Source organism: Suncus etruscus, chromosome 5 (genome assembly GCF_024139225.1).
Source record: "Suncus etruscus isolate mSunEtr1 chromosome 5, mSunEtr1.pri.cur, whole genome shotgun sequence".
Classification (NCBI taxonomy): domain Eukaryota; kingdom Metazoa; phylum Chordata; class Mammalia; order Eulipotyphla; family Soricidae; genus Suncus; species Suncus etruscus.
Genome location: NC_064852.1, coordinates 151,544,063 through 151,559,623, shown reverse-complemented (window position 1 = coordinate 151,559,623; position 15,561 = coordinate 151,544,063). Strand labels below are relative to the sequence as shown.

The window sequence follows — 15,561 nt, the reverse complement described above, 5'->3', positions numbered from 1 at the left end:
GTCGATTCCTGGCATCCATATGGTCCCCAGCCTGCCAGGGGTGATTTCTGAATGCAGAGACAAGAGGACCCCTGAGCTCCGCTGGGCGTGGCCCAGAAACCAATCAATCAATCAATGAATCAATAAATGAAGTTTAAAAAAAGTTAATTTTCAGGGGCTCAAAAGATAGCACAGGGTGGGCCGGGAGAGATAGCACAGCGGCATTTGCCTTGCAAGCAGCCGATCCAGGACCAAAGGTGGTTGGTTCGAATCCCGGTGTCCCATATGGTCCCCCGTGACTGCCAGGAGCTATTTCTGAGCAGACAGCCAGGAGTAACCCCTGAGCACCGCCAGGTGTGACCCAACCCCCCCCCCCCAAAAAAAAAAGATAGCACAGGGTAAGGCGTGTTTGCCTTGCACGTGGCCAACCCAGGACAGACTTGGGTTTGATTCTTGGCATCCCATATGGTCCCCTGAGCCTGCCAGGAGCTATTTCTGAGCACAGGGCCAGGAGTAGCCCCTGAGTGCCGCCAGGTGTGCCCCCCCCAAAAAAAGTTAATTTTCAAATTAACTCAAAAGTTAATTTTCAAAATCCTCATCAGACGAGCATTAATTGTGAGTCATTGAACAGATGATTGTAATCTTGAGCAAAAAATAGAATTTACTCAAATTTGTATAACTTTAAACTTATGAATGATTGAAAACATGAAAATTGGGGCCTGGAATGATAGGACAGCAAGTAAGGCATTTGCCTTGCACAGGACCTATCTGGCTTCGATTCCTAGCATTCCACAGCCCCCAGAGCCTGCCAGGAATAATTAATGAGCGCAGGACCAGGAGTAACCCTTGGCCCCAAACAAAACAAAACAAAATAATCATGTGAAAATCTACACTTCAATTTTGTCAGATCAGGTAAGTTGGGATTAAGTAAGAGAGAGAGAGAGAGAGAGAGAGAGAGGAGAGAGAGAGAGAAGAGAGAGAGGGGGGGGAGAGAGAGAGAAGAGAGAGAGGGGGGGGAGAGAGAGAGATGGGACTAAAAGCTTGTAAAACTTGCCTTATATGCAACAAACCAGTGCAAACCAGCATCATATATGGTTCCCCAGTATAGCCATAAGTGATCCCTCAGCACAGAGCCAAGAGTGAGCTCTGAGCACTGCTGGGTGTGGCCCCAAAGCAAGCAGACAGCAACAACAACAACAACAACAACAACAACAACAACAGCTAATCAGTCAAGTGTATTCCAAATAAAGAAAATGATCTTGGGCTCGAGTGACAGCACAGTGGCATTTGCTTTGCACACAGCAGACCTGGGTTCATCCCCAGCATCCCATATGGTTTCTCTAGTGCAAAGTCATGAGTAACCCATGAGCACCACTAGGTGTGGCCCCCAAACCAAAACAACCCAAAATTTAATCTCATTTGTAAGGGCTGCTTCATTGCATTTACATTAGATTTTTATTCAGTTTTGTTTTTTATTTGGGCCACATCCAGAGATGCTCAGGGGCTACTCTCAGCTCAGTTCCAGGGGTCACTTCCTGGGATTCTTGAGGAATCATGGAGTACAGGGGATCAAACTTGGGGTCCATCATGCAAAGTCTATGTGAGCTATCTCCCTGGGTCCAAAGTTGTTTTATCGGGGGTGGGGGGGTGGGGGGTGGGGGTGGGCAGGGGGGCACATGTATTTATAAACCCTCAGTGGCTTATTCCAGATTCTGCTCTCAGGGATCAAGGTTTGACTCAGGTCGGCCACAATCAAGGCAAATGCCCTTTCCATTGTGTTAGTGCTCGTGTGTGTGTGTGTGTGTGTGTGTGTGTGTGTGTGTGTGTGTATGTGTGTGTGTGTGTGTGTGGTTATTCCCTCTATTTTTTTTTCTTTGTTTGTTTTTGGGCCACACCTGGTGATGTTCAGGGGTTATTCCTGGCTAGGCACTCAGAAATCACTCCTGGCTTGGGGACCATATGGGATCATGGAGGGATCAAACCGTGGTTTGTCCTAGGTCAACATGTGCAAAGAAGATGCCCTACCACTTGTGCCACCACTTTGGCCCCTATTCCGTCTAGATTCAGGTTAGAAATGTCCATATATCCTCCTGTGTCTCTCTTAGACTAATCCTTCCCTGGTCACAGCCCTCCGTCACCTTTGGTTCCTTCACTATTCTAGTAGCTTTTAACCATTTCCCAGAACATGCAAATGTAATCCAAGACTACAGGAAGTTGTACCTCTAGGTTGCTTCCCTTAGTACCATGTCACTGGGGTCCAGCCATTGAGTCATTTATTGAGGTGATTGACTCATCTCCTTGCATGACTTATATAGATAGACCAGTTTCTTCTCTTGTTCAAGGGCAGTTATTGTTGCCAGAGTTTGAGAGCTGACATTCTCTTACAGGTTTTTGTTGGCCAGAGTGTTTTCTGTTTTCTTTTGCCTGGAGCAAATACCTGGAGGAGAATTGTTAGGTCATCAGATAAATCAGTAAATATGAGAGAGAGAGAGAGAGAGAGAGAGAGAGAGAGAGAGAGAGAGAGAGAGAGAGAGAGAGAGAGAGAGAGAAGGGAGAGAGAGAGGAGAGAGAGAGGAGAGAGAGAGAGAGAGAGGAGGAGGAGAGGAGGAGGAGGAGAGAGAGAGAGAGAGATATCACTCCTGGAGTGCCTAGGATATACCCCAGTCAGCCACATGCAAAGTAAACACCCTTCCCACCATGCGGTTGCTCCAGCCCCAATGGCTCTTTTGCGTGCCCAAGTGGGTGATGCTATGGGTGTTTTTTCAGAAAATCTGCTGCTGGTTTCTTGCTTCCCAAAACACACTGGTGTCTGAGGTGGTCACTTCTTTATACTTCCTCTGTGGAGATTCTGCCTCTGAGCATCTTTTTCAGTACCATTATTTCTTGGGGATCCTCAGGAAAACCCGATGCTTCCCACCCCTATCCCCACACTCCAAGGCCAGTGTCCTCTGCCCCACATTTGGAATCTCAAGAGCACGTCTGGAATGTTCCTGTCATACCCAGCAAGACACACAGGTTTTTCCTGTCTGTCTTGCCCTCTGCTTACCTTTGCAAAGACCAGGAGAGTTGGTTGTTCAGGGCCAGTTTAGCAGTCACTGTGCTTATGATGTGGCTGATGAGGTGACTTGGTACAGTGGGGAGCAAAGGAGGTGACCTCACTGCTTTGACCTCAGCCACCCACACCGCTGGGAAATGCCAAGCTCAGTGGGGGCTGGGAAAGTGCCACTAGCTCCACAAGGCAGCTGCTAAGCTGCACCAGAATTGGCTTGTTCTGTCCTACATGGGGGATAATCCCCAGCACTCCAGAGCTTAGGGAATCGAGGACTCACGCTGGAGCCAGGAATTGATTTTTCCCTTCCCTCGACATAGGCATTCCTTGTCGATGGCCTTCTCTCCCAGTAAAGAATTTCAGGAGGCAGAATAGTGAAGCAAGAGCATTTTCTATTGAAGGAAACTTGCCCTGAAATGAGAGAAAGAGAAGAAATATGTGTTCAAGAACACTGGCTTCTCCTCACTGGAGAAAAAGCAAGCAAAGATACAGAGCAACAAGCAAGCAAGATACATGTTCAGTGGGGGAACACGGGGCTTAGAAGAGTCCCTGAGTGATTTTTGGAGGAGCTTTGATATTATTCTCCATCAAATGTTTATTTTTTCCCTGGAGTTTTGCTTACATCAATGTCAACCTTGACCTTTGTCAATAGGAAAGCCGTCTACCGTTGATGGAGCTTCTGAATCTCATGGATTCTTCTGTAGCTTCTTCTTTTCAGGGGTCCCATTTTTCTCTGAGTGAGGCTTGCAGTTCTGCATTTGTGTGGTGCCTCATTCTCTTTTCTTTTTTCTTTTTTGTTTTTGTTTTTATTTTTTGGGACCATACACAGCAGCACTCAGGAGTTATTCCTAGCTTATGCACTCAGAAATTGTTCCTGGCAGACTTAGGGGACCATATGGAATGTCAGGGATCGAACTTGGGTCCATCCCAGGTCGGTGGCATGCAAGGCAAACACCCTATTGCCTTATTGCTGTGTTATCTCTCTGGCCCCCTTTTCTCAGTTTCAAAGACCTCAGGATTTGTTTATTCAGTGGGAAGTAGTCTTTTCATGGCTTTGGGCTGTGTCAAGGCTAGGGCATCTCTTCTTAGGGTGTGTGTGTGTGTGTGTGTGTGTGTGTGTGTGTGTGTGTGTGTGTGTTTGTGTGTCCTATCTACTTATAATAGTTGCGTGTGCTCGTGGAGCACATAGTGACTTCCTCGCAATGGTCCTCAAACTTTTGTTTTGTTTTTGTTTTTGGGTCACACCCAGCAGTGCTCAGGGGTTATTCCTGACCCCACACTCAGAAATCGCTCCTGGCAGGCTCAGGGGACCATATGGGATGCCAGGATTTGAACCACTGTCCTTCTGCATACAAGGCAAATGCCTTACCTTCATGCTATCTCTCCGGCCCCGGTACTCAAACTTTTTAAACAGGGAGCCAGTTCACTGTCCCTTAGACCGTTGAAGGGCCAGACTATAGTAAAAACAAAAACAATGAACAAATTCCTATGCACACTACATATATCTTATTTTGAAGTAAAGAAACAAAATGGGAACAAATACAATCTGTGGCCTGCGGGCCATAGTTTGAGGACCACTGCTCAAGTGTCTGTCACCACTCCATTTGTGAAGTGAAGAAGATGACAAATGGCTCGAGAATTACTGAAAGGGAAGGACTATGCCTGGACAGTGCTTGAGCCATGTCACACTCTAACTAATATCTAACTAATGTGCAAGGCTTCGGTGGCAGTGGCAGTGTCTGTGGGTCCAGCAGGAGGGACTGGACAGTGCTGAGGGGACTCAGCACTGTGCTGTCCTCCATTGTTATGCCAGGGCAGGGTGACTCTTGAATAGGAGATAAGGTAGAAGAAGGTCAGAACCCTTGTCCTTATAATCCTCCTGTGTCTACATCTGGATGGGCTGGAAAATCAAGCCTCCTTTGGCTTGTGACCCAACCTTGGCTGTTGCTCTGTTGTCTCTGAGAACTATTTTTCATGTTCCTGTCAACTGATGTTTTTTTTGGGGGGTTTTGTTTGTTGTTGTTTTTTTGCTTGTTTGTTTTTGGGTCATACCTGGCGGCACTCAGAAGTTGCTCCGCAGGCTTGGAGGACCATATGGGATGCTGGGATTCAAACCTGGGTCCATCCTGTGTTGGCTGTGTGCAAGGCAAATGCCTTACTGCTGTGCTATTGCTCCGGCCCCTATCCATTGATTTTTTCATATTTGGATTTTTTTATTTTATTGATCACTGTGAGATAGAGTTAAAAAATTGTTGATGATTGAGTTGCAGTGATACAATGTTCCAAAACCCAACTAGTAATCATTTTCTGCCATCAATGTCCCCACTTTCCTTCCTGTCCTCTCCCCTCTAGCCTATATCTATGACAGATACTGTTCTTCTCTCTGGCTCTCTCTCTCTCTCTCTCTCTCTCTTTCTCTCTCTCCTCTCTTCTCTCTCTCTTCCTCTCCCTTTTCTTCTTTTTAAGCATCGTAGTTATTATGTTTATTACTGAAAGTATATTATGCATATCACTTTACCTCCTTGTAGCACCCAGCTTGATTTTTATATATGTGATTTTTCTGTCCCTGTCTTCATCTGGCTTGAGCATTCATGAACTAGGCTAGAAATGAGTCCACAAAAACTCCAATCAGGAGATGGGGTAGGGAGAGGGGGCTTTGGGGAGAGAGCTCAAGGGACTGGTGGGTATCTTGCATGGAGGCCTTGGTCTCACTCCTGTGCTATTGGGTCTGCCTGGAGCTGATGCTCACTGCTCACCCCTCCCCCCAGCAACGAGCAGGGAGTGACCCCTGAACTGTGCCAGTCAAGTGTGGCCCCATAAACCCAAAGAGGGAAACTCAGATGTGGAACAGGTATGTGATGGCCACTCGCCTTGTGTGGTGTGAGACCTTCGGTTGGATCCCTGGCCCAGCAGAGCAAAATCCAACCAAACCAGGGTCAACTCGGAAGTGGTTCAAAGCCAAAGCGTGGATGACTCCTGTTCTGACTGCTTTTGGGTGGTATTTTAAAATGTGTTCGTCTTCAAATCAAAGGAATATGCCCACCTCATTTTCATATCCAGAAATGGTAGATTTCAATTCTGATGGCTCACTGGAAAGTTTTCCACTGGGATCAAAGTCATGTCTGCACTTAAGTGAAGTATTGTGATTGTAGAATGTGCTTTTAAACTAGAAACTTAATTTCCGTAGGATCTTCTCTAGAGAGAGGTCAAGTCTCCCTGTGAGATTTGATCCAGTGAGGCAGATCTGCTCAGGGGAATAGGCCAGGGAGCCAGGGATATAGATTCATGTTCTTGCCACATGCTAAGAATGAGCTCTAGCCATTGGGCTATTTATCTCCTCTAGCCCCAAACAGTTGCTTTATGTGTATCCACACAACATTGGTGCTCAGGGGCCTATTCCTGGCACTGCTCAAAGATCATTCCTGATGGTATTGGGAACTGAGCTTAACATGTAAGGCAAATGGCCAATACCCTGTGTATGTATTTTAAGACGTGCTTTAAACCTTAAAAAACTGGCCAGAGAGAGACTCAGTAACAAATGTTCCCCCCCCCCCCACACACACACACAAAGCTCATAGGGCTGGAGCAATAGCATAGCGGGTAGGTAGGTCCTTTCTATCCTCAGCATCCCATAGGCCCCCCAAGCCTGCCAGGAGTAATTTCTGAACACAGAGTCAGGAGTAACCCCAGCACACCACTGCGTGTGCCCCCCCCCCCAAAAAAAAACCCCCAAAATAAAAAACAAAGCCCAAACTGGGTGACTTATTTTATGTGACTTCACTTAAAAATGCCTCGGACAGCACCCGGAGCTATAGCACAGTGGGGAGGGCCTTTGCCATGCACCCAGCCGACCCAGGCTCGATCCCCTGGCATGGTTTGTGCCTGCAACCCTGAGGCTGCCAGGAGTGATTTCTGAGTGAGTGATTTCTGATTGCTGAGTGATTTTTCTGAGCCCGAAGTAAGCCCTGAGCGCTGGCCTGCTGTGACCCTAGGGGCTGGGGGGAGAGATAGTTCAGAGACGGAAGAGCACCCCCCCTTGCACACTGCGGAACTGGGTTCTATCCTTGGCATCCTATAGGGTCCCTCCAGAGACAGGAGGGAGAGGGGTACCCCTGAGTTGCAGAAAATGCAGAATCGCACATCCCCTGAGTGCAGAGCCAGGAGTCCTAGGCTTGCTCTGAAACACGCCCCCTGCAAAAATAACATAAAATAATATAAAAATCAAAGATCAGGGCAGGGTTTTGCTACTGTCTGTTTTCCCAAGCCCTATAGCGCGGCGCCTAGAATGCCACTGCGCAATCTAAGGCAGGTGGGTGAAAGTCCCTCGTGGCTCCTAAGGCAGGCAGGAGGTTCGGGTCCTGGGGCGCGGGGCTGGGCGGGCGGCGCCCCGCTGCCCATCGGGGGTTCCCGCAGTGGCCGGACGGGGCCGGGACCTCGCGCTCCCGCCCCCGCGGCCCCCAGCGGCTCCCGCCCGCCCCCGGCTCACCGCGTCCCTCCCGCACGCCCTTCTGCAGCGGGCTACCATGGGCAACCTGCAGAAGAGCGGCCGGCGGGCCCGGGCCCGGGGGCCGGGGTGCGGGCGATCGGCCCGGGGGCTCGGGGCCAGGAGAACGCTGGGCCGCCAGCACCGGCCCGCGCCCCCCGAGCGCCCCGCAGACCCCGGAGGCCCCGCGATCCGCAGAGCCCCGCCGAGGACACCCGCCGGCCTTCAGCGCGCGGGAGACGAGCTGTTTCGCAGCTGCGGCCTGGTTCGCCCGAGGCCAGCCCGCCAGGTACTCGGAGGCGATTGCGCAGCTGGAGTCCCGCAGGTAGGCGAGGGCGAGGCGAGATCGAGATCCGGGGGACCCCCACCCCACCCCACCACCCCACCCCCGGGACCCTCGTCCGCGCTCTGATCCACACCGCACCGCACTTCCAGGGACCCGCAGCGCCGAGGAGCTGAGCATCCTGTACGCCAACCGGGCCGCCTGTCACCTGAAGGACGGGGACTGCAGGGGCTGCGTCCAGGACTGCTCCAGGTGAGCCTTCTCCTCCCTTCCTCATCTTCCTTCCCCTCCTTTTTCTCCTCCTCCATCCCCGCGCCCCTTCCCTTACCCCTGCGGGACACACCCCGGTCCCTGGCTGCGGGATGCTGCTGCCCTGGCACCAGCTGTCATTGCATTTGCGGAATGGCTAGCTTCTGTCTGCGCTTGAGTTGAGCCCAGAGCAGAGGCCCCAGAAGGTCAGGGCAGCTAACTCAGGGAGCCCAGTTCTGGATTTTTTTTTTTTTTGGGTGGGTGGGTTGGTTTGCTTGTTTGTTTGTTTGTTTGAAGGCAGATTTGTGTCTCACTAAGACTTGACAGCCAGACCCTCCTCCATAACTCATAACGCAGGAGACCGACCAGTCCCAAGAGTGTACAAATATGATTTCGCAGGTGACTGCCATTCTCCCCAACTCCACCCCCGCGCCTCCCCAAGGCTGGCACCCACCTTCTTATCAAAGCACCAGACTGCCCCAGAGGCCTTCCAGGGTCTGCTGTCTCCAGTCTGGTTGCAGAAGTTGGCACAACTTGGAACTTGTTTTTTTGGGTGGAGAGGCGGGCTGGACGCCAGGGGATAGTGTTCAGACTTTGCAACAAGCTGTTCCGAGACTGATCACGAAAAATGCTTGTGCCTGCCACTGCTCCCCCTCCACATACATGCTTTATGGGTCCTTTGAGAGCGTTTGACCCTCAATGACCCCTCAGTCAGACCCCGCACATCTTGCGCTTCTGCAAGACCGCTCTGTCCTTGCCACCTCTCCCTGACTGCGGTAGACCTTTGATGTCACCTGTCCCCTTAGCCTCCCCGCCTTAGTGTCCTGCCCTTCACTTGGTTCAGAGGTGAACACGTCATTTTATTGTATTTAACCGTTAATAACTACAGTTTCTCAAGAGGGTTAAGAACTTGTTAGATCTGTGTCTGTAATTTAAAAAGAAGACTTGAGGGCCGGAGCAGCTGTAAGCAGTGGTGCAGGGCATAATGGCCATCTGCCTTGCAAGCACTAGCCTAGGACGGGACCCGAGTTGGCTCCCCCCAACGTCCATAATGGTCCCCCCAAGCCAGGGGTGATTATCTGAGCGTCTAGACAGAAAGTAATTCCTGAGCTCACCCGGTGGTGTGACTCCTCAAAAAAAGAAAACTTGAGGCTCTTGGTATTGGGATGGACACACCTGGCTGTGCTCAGGGATCACTCTGGGTGGGGCCTTGGGGGATCATATGGGATGCCTGCGACTGAACCTGGGTCAACTGTGTGTGAGACCAATGTCTTTAATTCACTGTAGTATTTGTTCTGGCCCTTTTGGCATCGCTTTTAATTAAAATATGTTAATTTAATTTTTGTGGGGAGGGAAGTGAGGGAAGATTCTGTTTAATGTTAGCAAACTTATTAAAGCAAACTTAGGGGCCGGGGACAGGGTGGCGCTAGAGGTAAGGTGTCTGCCTTGCAAGCGCTAGCATAGGACGGAACGAGAGTTCCATCTCCCCAGTGTCCCATATGGTACCCCCCAAGCCAGGGGCGGATTTCTGAGCACATAGCCAGGAGTAACTCCCTGAGCGTCAAATGGGTGTGGCCCAAAAACCAAAAAAAAAAAAATAATAATAAAAAATAAAGCAAACTTAGGGGCTAGGAGTTTGGGCCATACCTGGTGGTACTCAGGGATTACCTCCTGAGCTCTGTGCTCAGAGATCACAGAGGTCATGGTGGGGACTCAGGACACTGGATACAGTGTGGCTCTCAGAATCTGAACACTGGCCACATGCAGGGAATACTGCTTCTCTCTCTCTCCTCTTTCTCTCTCTTTCCTTCCTCTCTCTCTGTCTCTCTGTCTCTCTGTCTCTGTCTCTGTCTCTGTCTCTCTGTCTCTCTCTCTGTCTCTGTCCTCTGTCTCTCTCTCTCTCTCTCTCTCTCTCACTCTCTCCTCACCTTTAAAACAAAGCACTTACCCTTTACTTACGGACCAACTCACTACCTAACCTCTACCTGCATTGACTCTCCCTCCAGTCAATTGTTGATTATTAGGATTCTGTGACATCCAGATTTTTAACCCCCAAAATCTGCCCTGGCTGGGATATTTCTACGGTGAAAGTTGGCAAGAGCAACAAATTTTACCTTTGTGCCCCCCTCCCCAAGAAGGGACATCCTATGTTTGTTTGGTTTTTTATTTTGGTTTTTGGGTCATACCCAGTGGTGCTCAGGGGTGATTCCTGGCTTTGCATCCCAAAGTCACTCCTGGCAGGCTCGGGGGACTATATGGGATGCTGGGGATCGAACCTGGGTCTATCCCAGGTCATCTGCGTGCAAGGCAAATGCCCTACTGTTATGCTATCACTCTCGCCCCTGCCTTTTCTTTGTTAAGCCACATATCATTACTTTTGCCTGACCCCAAGCAAGTGAATTTGGGGGTGCCTAGCTCTGGGGTGGCCTGCAGATGAGAGCATGGGATGGCTGGGGTCTGGGTCTGGTGCCAGGGGGAGAAGAGCTGTATTTATGGGTGTTGGGAACCCAATCCTGTCAATGTCTCTGGCTGGTGTTGACTCTCCAATGCCCGGTGGTGGATACCAGCAGAAGGTGGTGGAAACTTGTTGACTCAGTGATGATTCTGGCCACCATACTTTTGTTCTAGCCCCTCTCAGAGAACTGTTTAGGATAGTTTAAGCCCTAAAGATTTTTTTAGGGTGAGGTGGTTTGGGTCAAATCCTGTAGATCCTAACATTCCATAGGTTTCCACCAGGAATGATCCCTAAACAGAAAAGCCAGAAGTAAGCCGTTAGTGGCCCCAACACCCCAAACTCCAATCCAAAACAAAAACAAGGTCTAGTTTTTTGAAGTATATCCATATTCAAAGCTTTATGCTCAGGGATTACCCCTGGCAATGCTCATGGACCCTGGGGGATCTAATTGGGGTTGGCTATGTGCAAGGCAAGGGCCTTCCATCCTGGGATATCTTTCATGCCCCTAGAGTTTCTTCTTTAACTTTTACTGGTTATAAAAGCAAAACACACCTATTTCCAGAGAAACCATTTTAAAGCCCAGTGCAGCACAGAAGATCATTAAACCGACCACAGTGGGTTAATGATCTTTGCAGAGAAAAAATGGTCATTTTGCAGAGAAATGAAGCTAATTGGGTTTAAGGATATTTTGAGGAGAGTGCATGGGGTACAGAGTTTAGAGTCTCAGCCTGGGTGCCCAGAGTCTTTGTGCAGGGGGACTGGGGTGAGGGAAGGAGCCTGGGGATGACTCAGAACCATGGTATTGGGTGGAAAGCAGTATGGGTAGGGATGGGGTTACTGTGTGGGTGTGTGTAGGATATGGGGTAGGCATGTGTGGGGGTGTGAGGTGTGGTTACTGTCAGTAGAGTGTGTTGTGTTTGTATGGTTTGTCAGGTATGTGTATATTGTTTGTGTGTCAGGGGTATGACATGTGGGTTGTGTGGGAGGTATGTTTGGGTGGTATGGTTTGTATGTGAGGGGTCTGGTATATGTATTACTTGTGTGTGAGGCATTCGGTTTGTGAGGTGTGTGGTTTGTATGTTAGGTGTGGTATGGAAGCTATGGTTTGGGGCGCTTGAACGTATACATGTAGGACATGTGTACAGTGGATAGTGGGGTTGTCTGTCCCTGTACCTGTCCAAAACAGAAGTCTTACCAGAGGCTTGTTCAGGAGATTCTTCTGTAAGGGAGTGGGCTTCAGGCTGTGGCCTCACCTTCTTGCGGACTCAGTTCTAGGACTGACCCATGTATGCTGGCCAAGCTCTTTCCTCAGTGGAAACAGCTGGGAAATGTCAGATAAGGATGCCTGAGTCATTCAGCAGCCAGCAAGGGTGCCGGGTGCTGGGGTGCTCGCCCCTTTAAGAATCCCAGGCACTGGCTGAGGGGGTGCTAAAGCAGGTAAAAATGTCCCCCCCCCCAGGCACAGCCAGAGTCAAGGTTGGAGTGAGCTGGAGGCACAGGTCACTGGGGGCCCTGCTAGAAAGGGGCATTCAGGGAAGGGCCCCGGAAGGGCCCCTGGTGGCCATAGGTGCAGTCACTTGGGTGCAGCGCTTCATCCCACAGAGACGAGGGTCTGGCAGCTGTGAAAGCTCCACAGCAGCTCCATGTGGACTCCAAGTGAACACAGACCAGCTCCCAGAGAGCGAATCAAGGCACGGGCCTCCTTGCAGGCAGCAGCAGCAGCTGCCTTGGCCCCTGTTCTAATCCTCAGCACCATATATGGTTCCCTGAGCATTGTTTGGTGCATCCCCAACACCATCCCCCCAAAAAGTACCAGGCACAACTCACCCCTTGGGCTGATCTTAGTTCCCGGATTCCCTTATTGCTCCTGTGTCTGGAGGATGGGTGAGATCAGTTTTCAGAGTTCATTCCCCAATATAAAGCGAATTATTGTGGCCCCTACTCAGTGCCTGATTGAATTCTTCATGCAAACCTGCTTTTGCCTTTTAATCCTGCAGTAACCAGGATCTGTTGAGGGATTGCTCAGAGTGACAGCTGATCTCAGGGTGCCCGGGATTGTGGCTGCAGGCTGAGGCCTAGCTAGTGGTACCAGGTGGCCGCCTCCCTGCTCAGCCTTTCTAGAGGGTTTCTAGGCCCACCCGCCACTCATGATGTGGCAGATCAGGATGGGTTTGAGGGCCCCAGTGAACACTCCCGAAAGTACTTATAGCATCCATCAGGGCAGAAAAAGAGGACCTTGAAGCTGTACTTAGACTCCTGGCAATACTTGGTCCCCCTAGCACCATGGGGTGTGGCTGGGGGGTCCCCAACACTGTAGCACCCAAGCACCACCACATCCCCAGACTCTCATGCTCAACCTCTGACTAGGCTGGCTAGAATCACTAGTGGGGCCCCTGGGGCTCTTGAGCCCTATTTAGAGTGCTCTGTACCCTCAAATGAAGATATTTTCAGAGTCTGAGAATATTGCAGGGTCCAGATACTAGTGACCTTGGGGCCCTCAGCTGTGCTGTGCCAAACCTCTCACCCCCTGCCCTCCAATAGCATAATTTTCTTTACTTGGGGGGAGTCCACATTTACTCCTGATTCTGCACTCAGAAATCACTCCTGGAAGGCTCGGGGGACCATATGGGATGCTGGGATTCGAGCCAACGTCCTTCTGCATGCAAGGCAAACGCCCTACCTTCATGCTATCTCTCTGGCCCCATGGGCTACTTCTGATTCTATACTCAAGGATCACTCTGGTGCTCGCTTCGGCAGCACATATACTAAAATTGGAAAATTGGAATGATACAGAGATTAGCATGGCCCCTGCTCAAGGATGACATGCAAATTCGTGAAGTGTCCCATTGTTTTTGAATAATAATAACAAGAATCACTCCAGATGGGGTATAGCAGACCATCTGGGATCTGGGATGCCAGGGATCGAACCCGAGTCAGCTGCGTGCAAGGCAGGTACCTTCCCTGTGCTATGGTCCTGGCCCCCTGTAGCATGGTCTTCTAGGTAAATGGCGTGTCTGGCCCCTCAGGGCTCTGGAGCTCCGGCCCTTCTCCGTTAAGCCCCTGCTGCGGCGTGCTGTGGCCTGCGAGACTTTGGAGCGGTACCGGGAAGCATACGTGGATTATCAAACGGCCCTGAGGGTGGACTTTGGAATCCAGGCCGCCAAGGATGGCACGAACCGGTGAGTGAATTGGCTGGCTGGCTGCTCCAGGCTTTGTCCTTCTGTCCTCTGAGCCCAGAGGGACTCGGCCATTTGCTTCATCAGCACTGGCTAGCTCTCTGGCTTCATTTCTTTCTTTCTTTTCTTTTCTTCATTATCCACAGCCAGTGTTATTGGGCTTAGGGCTGGTGTTACAAACCAGTAGAACATTGGCCAAGCAGGGGCAGGGTGGTCAGTGAGGGGTCATTTGCCCCCTATAGCCAGGGCATCCAGGACCCCTGGAGCTGAGGGTGCCGCTGTGAAGTGTGAAGGGTGTGTCCTTGGGCAGGCCCACTTTCCACCCAAGCTCAGTGCTCCCAGGCCAGAACCACAGCTCCATAGCAGCGAGCAGTGTCTGGAGACGACCGTGGGGTCCAGCAGTAGGTGAAGACGGGACCCCTCAGCCATGATTATGAGCACCTCCTCCATGTCTGGGCTCTGCCGGAACCACCTGGCCATCCAGCAGCTAATGCAAGGGAAGAGACGCCTGCCTCCAATCCGGGTTGGGTGATGCCAGGAAAGCCTGGAGAGTGTACAGGGGACACAGAGAAGCATCAGGGAGGGCTGTACCCCACATTCCCCCTTTTTGAGCAGAAGGAGCAGAACCTTGTGTCAAAGGTCCCGGAGAACACTGTCCTCATATGAGATCAGAGCCCAGTGTTTTGCCATCACAGAGGTGACTTCATTTCTTTTGCATTTTATTTTCTTTTTTGTCTCCATAGTTTTTGGACTACACCAAGCAGTGCTCAGGGAACTATATATAGTTCCAGAAATAGAGTCTCGGTTAGCTTATATGTAAGGCAGACACCTCCCTACTGTTGCCCCTCTCCAGCCACTCTGCCTGCTTGCCTCCCTCCCTCCCTCCTTCCATTCTTCCATTCTTCCTTCCTTCCTTTCCATTTTTCCTTCCTTCTTCCTTCCCTTCCTTCCTTCCTTCCTTCCTTCCTTCCTTCCTTCCTTCCTTCCTTCCTTCCTTCCTTCCTTCCTTCCTTCCTTCCTTCCTTCCTTCCTTCCTTCCTCCCTCCCTTCCTTCCTCCCTCCCTCCTTCCTCCCTCCCTTCCTTCCTCTCTTCCTTCCTCCCTCCCTCCTTCCTTTCTTCTTCCCTCCCTCCCTTCCTTCTTTCCTACCTTCCTTCTTTCTACTCTTCCTTCTTTCCTTCCTTCTACCCTCCTTCCTTCCTCCCTCCCTCCTTCCTTCCTTCCTTCCTCCTTCCTCTCCCTCCCTCCCTTCCTTCCTTCCTCTCTTCCTTCCTCCCTCTCTCCTTCCTTTCTTCCTCCCTCCCTCCCTTCCTACCTTCCTTCTTTCCTCTCTTCCTTCTTTCCTTCTTTCTACCCTCCCTCCTTCCTCCCTCCCTCCTTCCTTCCTCCCCCCTTCCTTCCTTCCTTCCTTCCTTCCTTCCTTCCTTCCTTCCTTCCTTCCTTCCTTCCTTCCTTCCTTCCTTCCTTCCTTCATCCTTCCTTCCTTCCTTCCTTCTTCCTTCCTTCCTTCCTTCCTTCCTTCCTTCCTTCCCTCCCTACTTTCTCTGTCCACCTCTGTCCAGTTCCTTCCTCTGGGGGAGGCTGCTGGATCTTTGGGGTCTGCCTTATCCTCCTGGGTGGGGCAGGATGCCTGGTCTGGTGAAGAGTCCTGTACTCTGAGTGACAGGAGCAGCACCCCCAGCTTCCTTGAGTGGTTTTCAGGGCTCAGTGAGAAATCATGGGTTCCTTTCATTGTGCCTATGCTCCCCAATGTCACTTGTCCAGAGCAGAAGGTTTCCAAGTGTTTGTGCACCTCCTTGGGCTCTGCCACTGTCTGCAGCGTGTGAGGAGAAGAGGAGGGCGGGGGTGTATCCCTGAGTCCCTGGAGCAATGCGAGATGAACCTGAAC

At 50.8% G+C, this 15,561-nt stretch overlaps 1 protein-coding gene, 1 non-coding gene and 1 pseudogene across 2 annotated transcripts in view; 2 read left to right on the top strand and 1 right to left on the bottom strand.

Annotated features, from left to right (window-relative positions):
• Positions 1–15,561, top strand: part of SPAG1 (sperm associated antigen 1) — a 55,891-nt gene that overhangs the window by 30,918 nt on the left and 9,412 nt on the right. The window contains exons 9-11 of the mRNA XM_049772954.1: positions 7,293–7,836; positions 7,947–8,046; positions 13,525–13,677. Coding sequence (XP_049628911.1) covers positions 7,293–7,836; positions 7,947–8,046; positions 13,525–13,677 — 797 coding nt within the window. The remainder of the gene's footprint in view (positions 1–7,292; positions 7,837–7,946; positions 8,047–13,524; positions 13,678–15,561) is intronic.
• Positions 13,253–13,351, top strand: LOC126009810 (uncharacterized; annotated as a pseudogene).
• Positions 14,272–14,375, bottom strand: LOC126010247 (small nucleolar RNA SNORD88). The gene has a single exon (XR_007496349.1). It is a non-coding gene; the product is annotated as a small nucleolar RNA SNORD88 (small nucleolar RNA).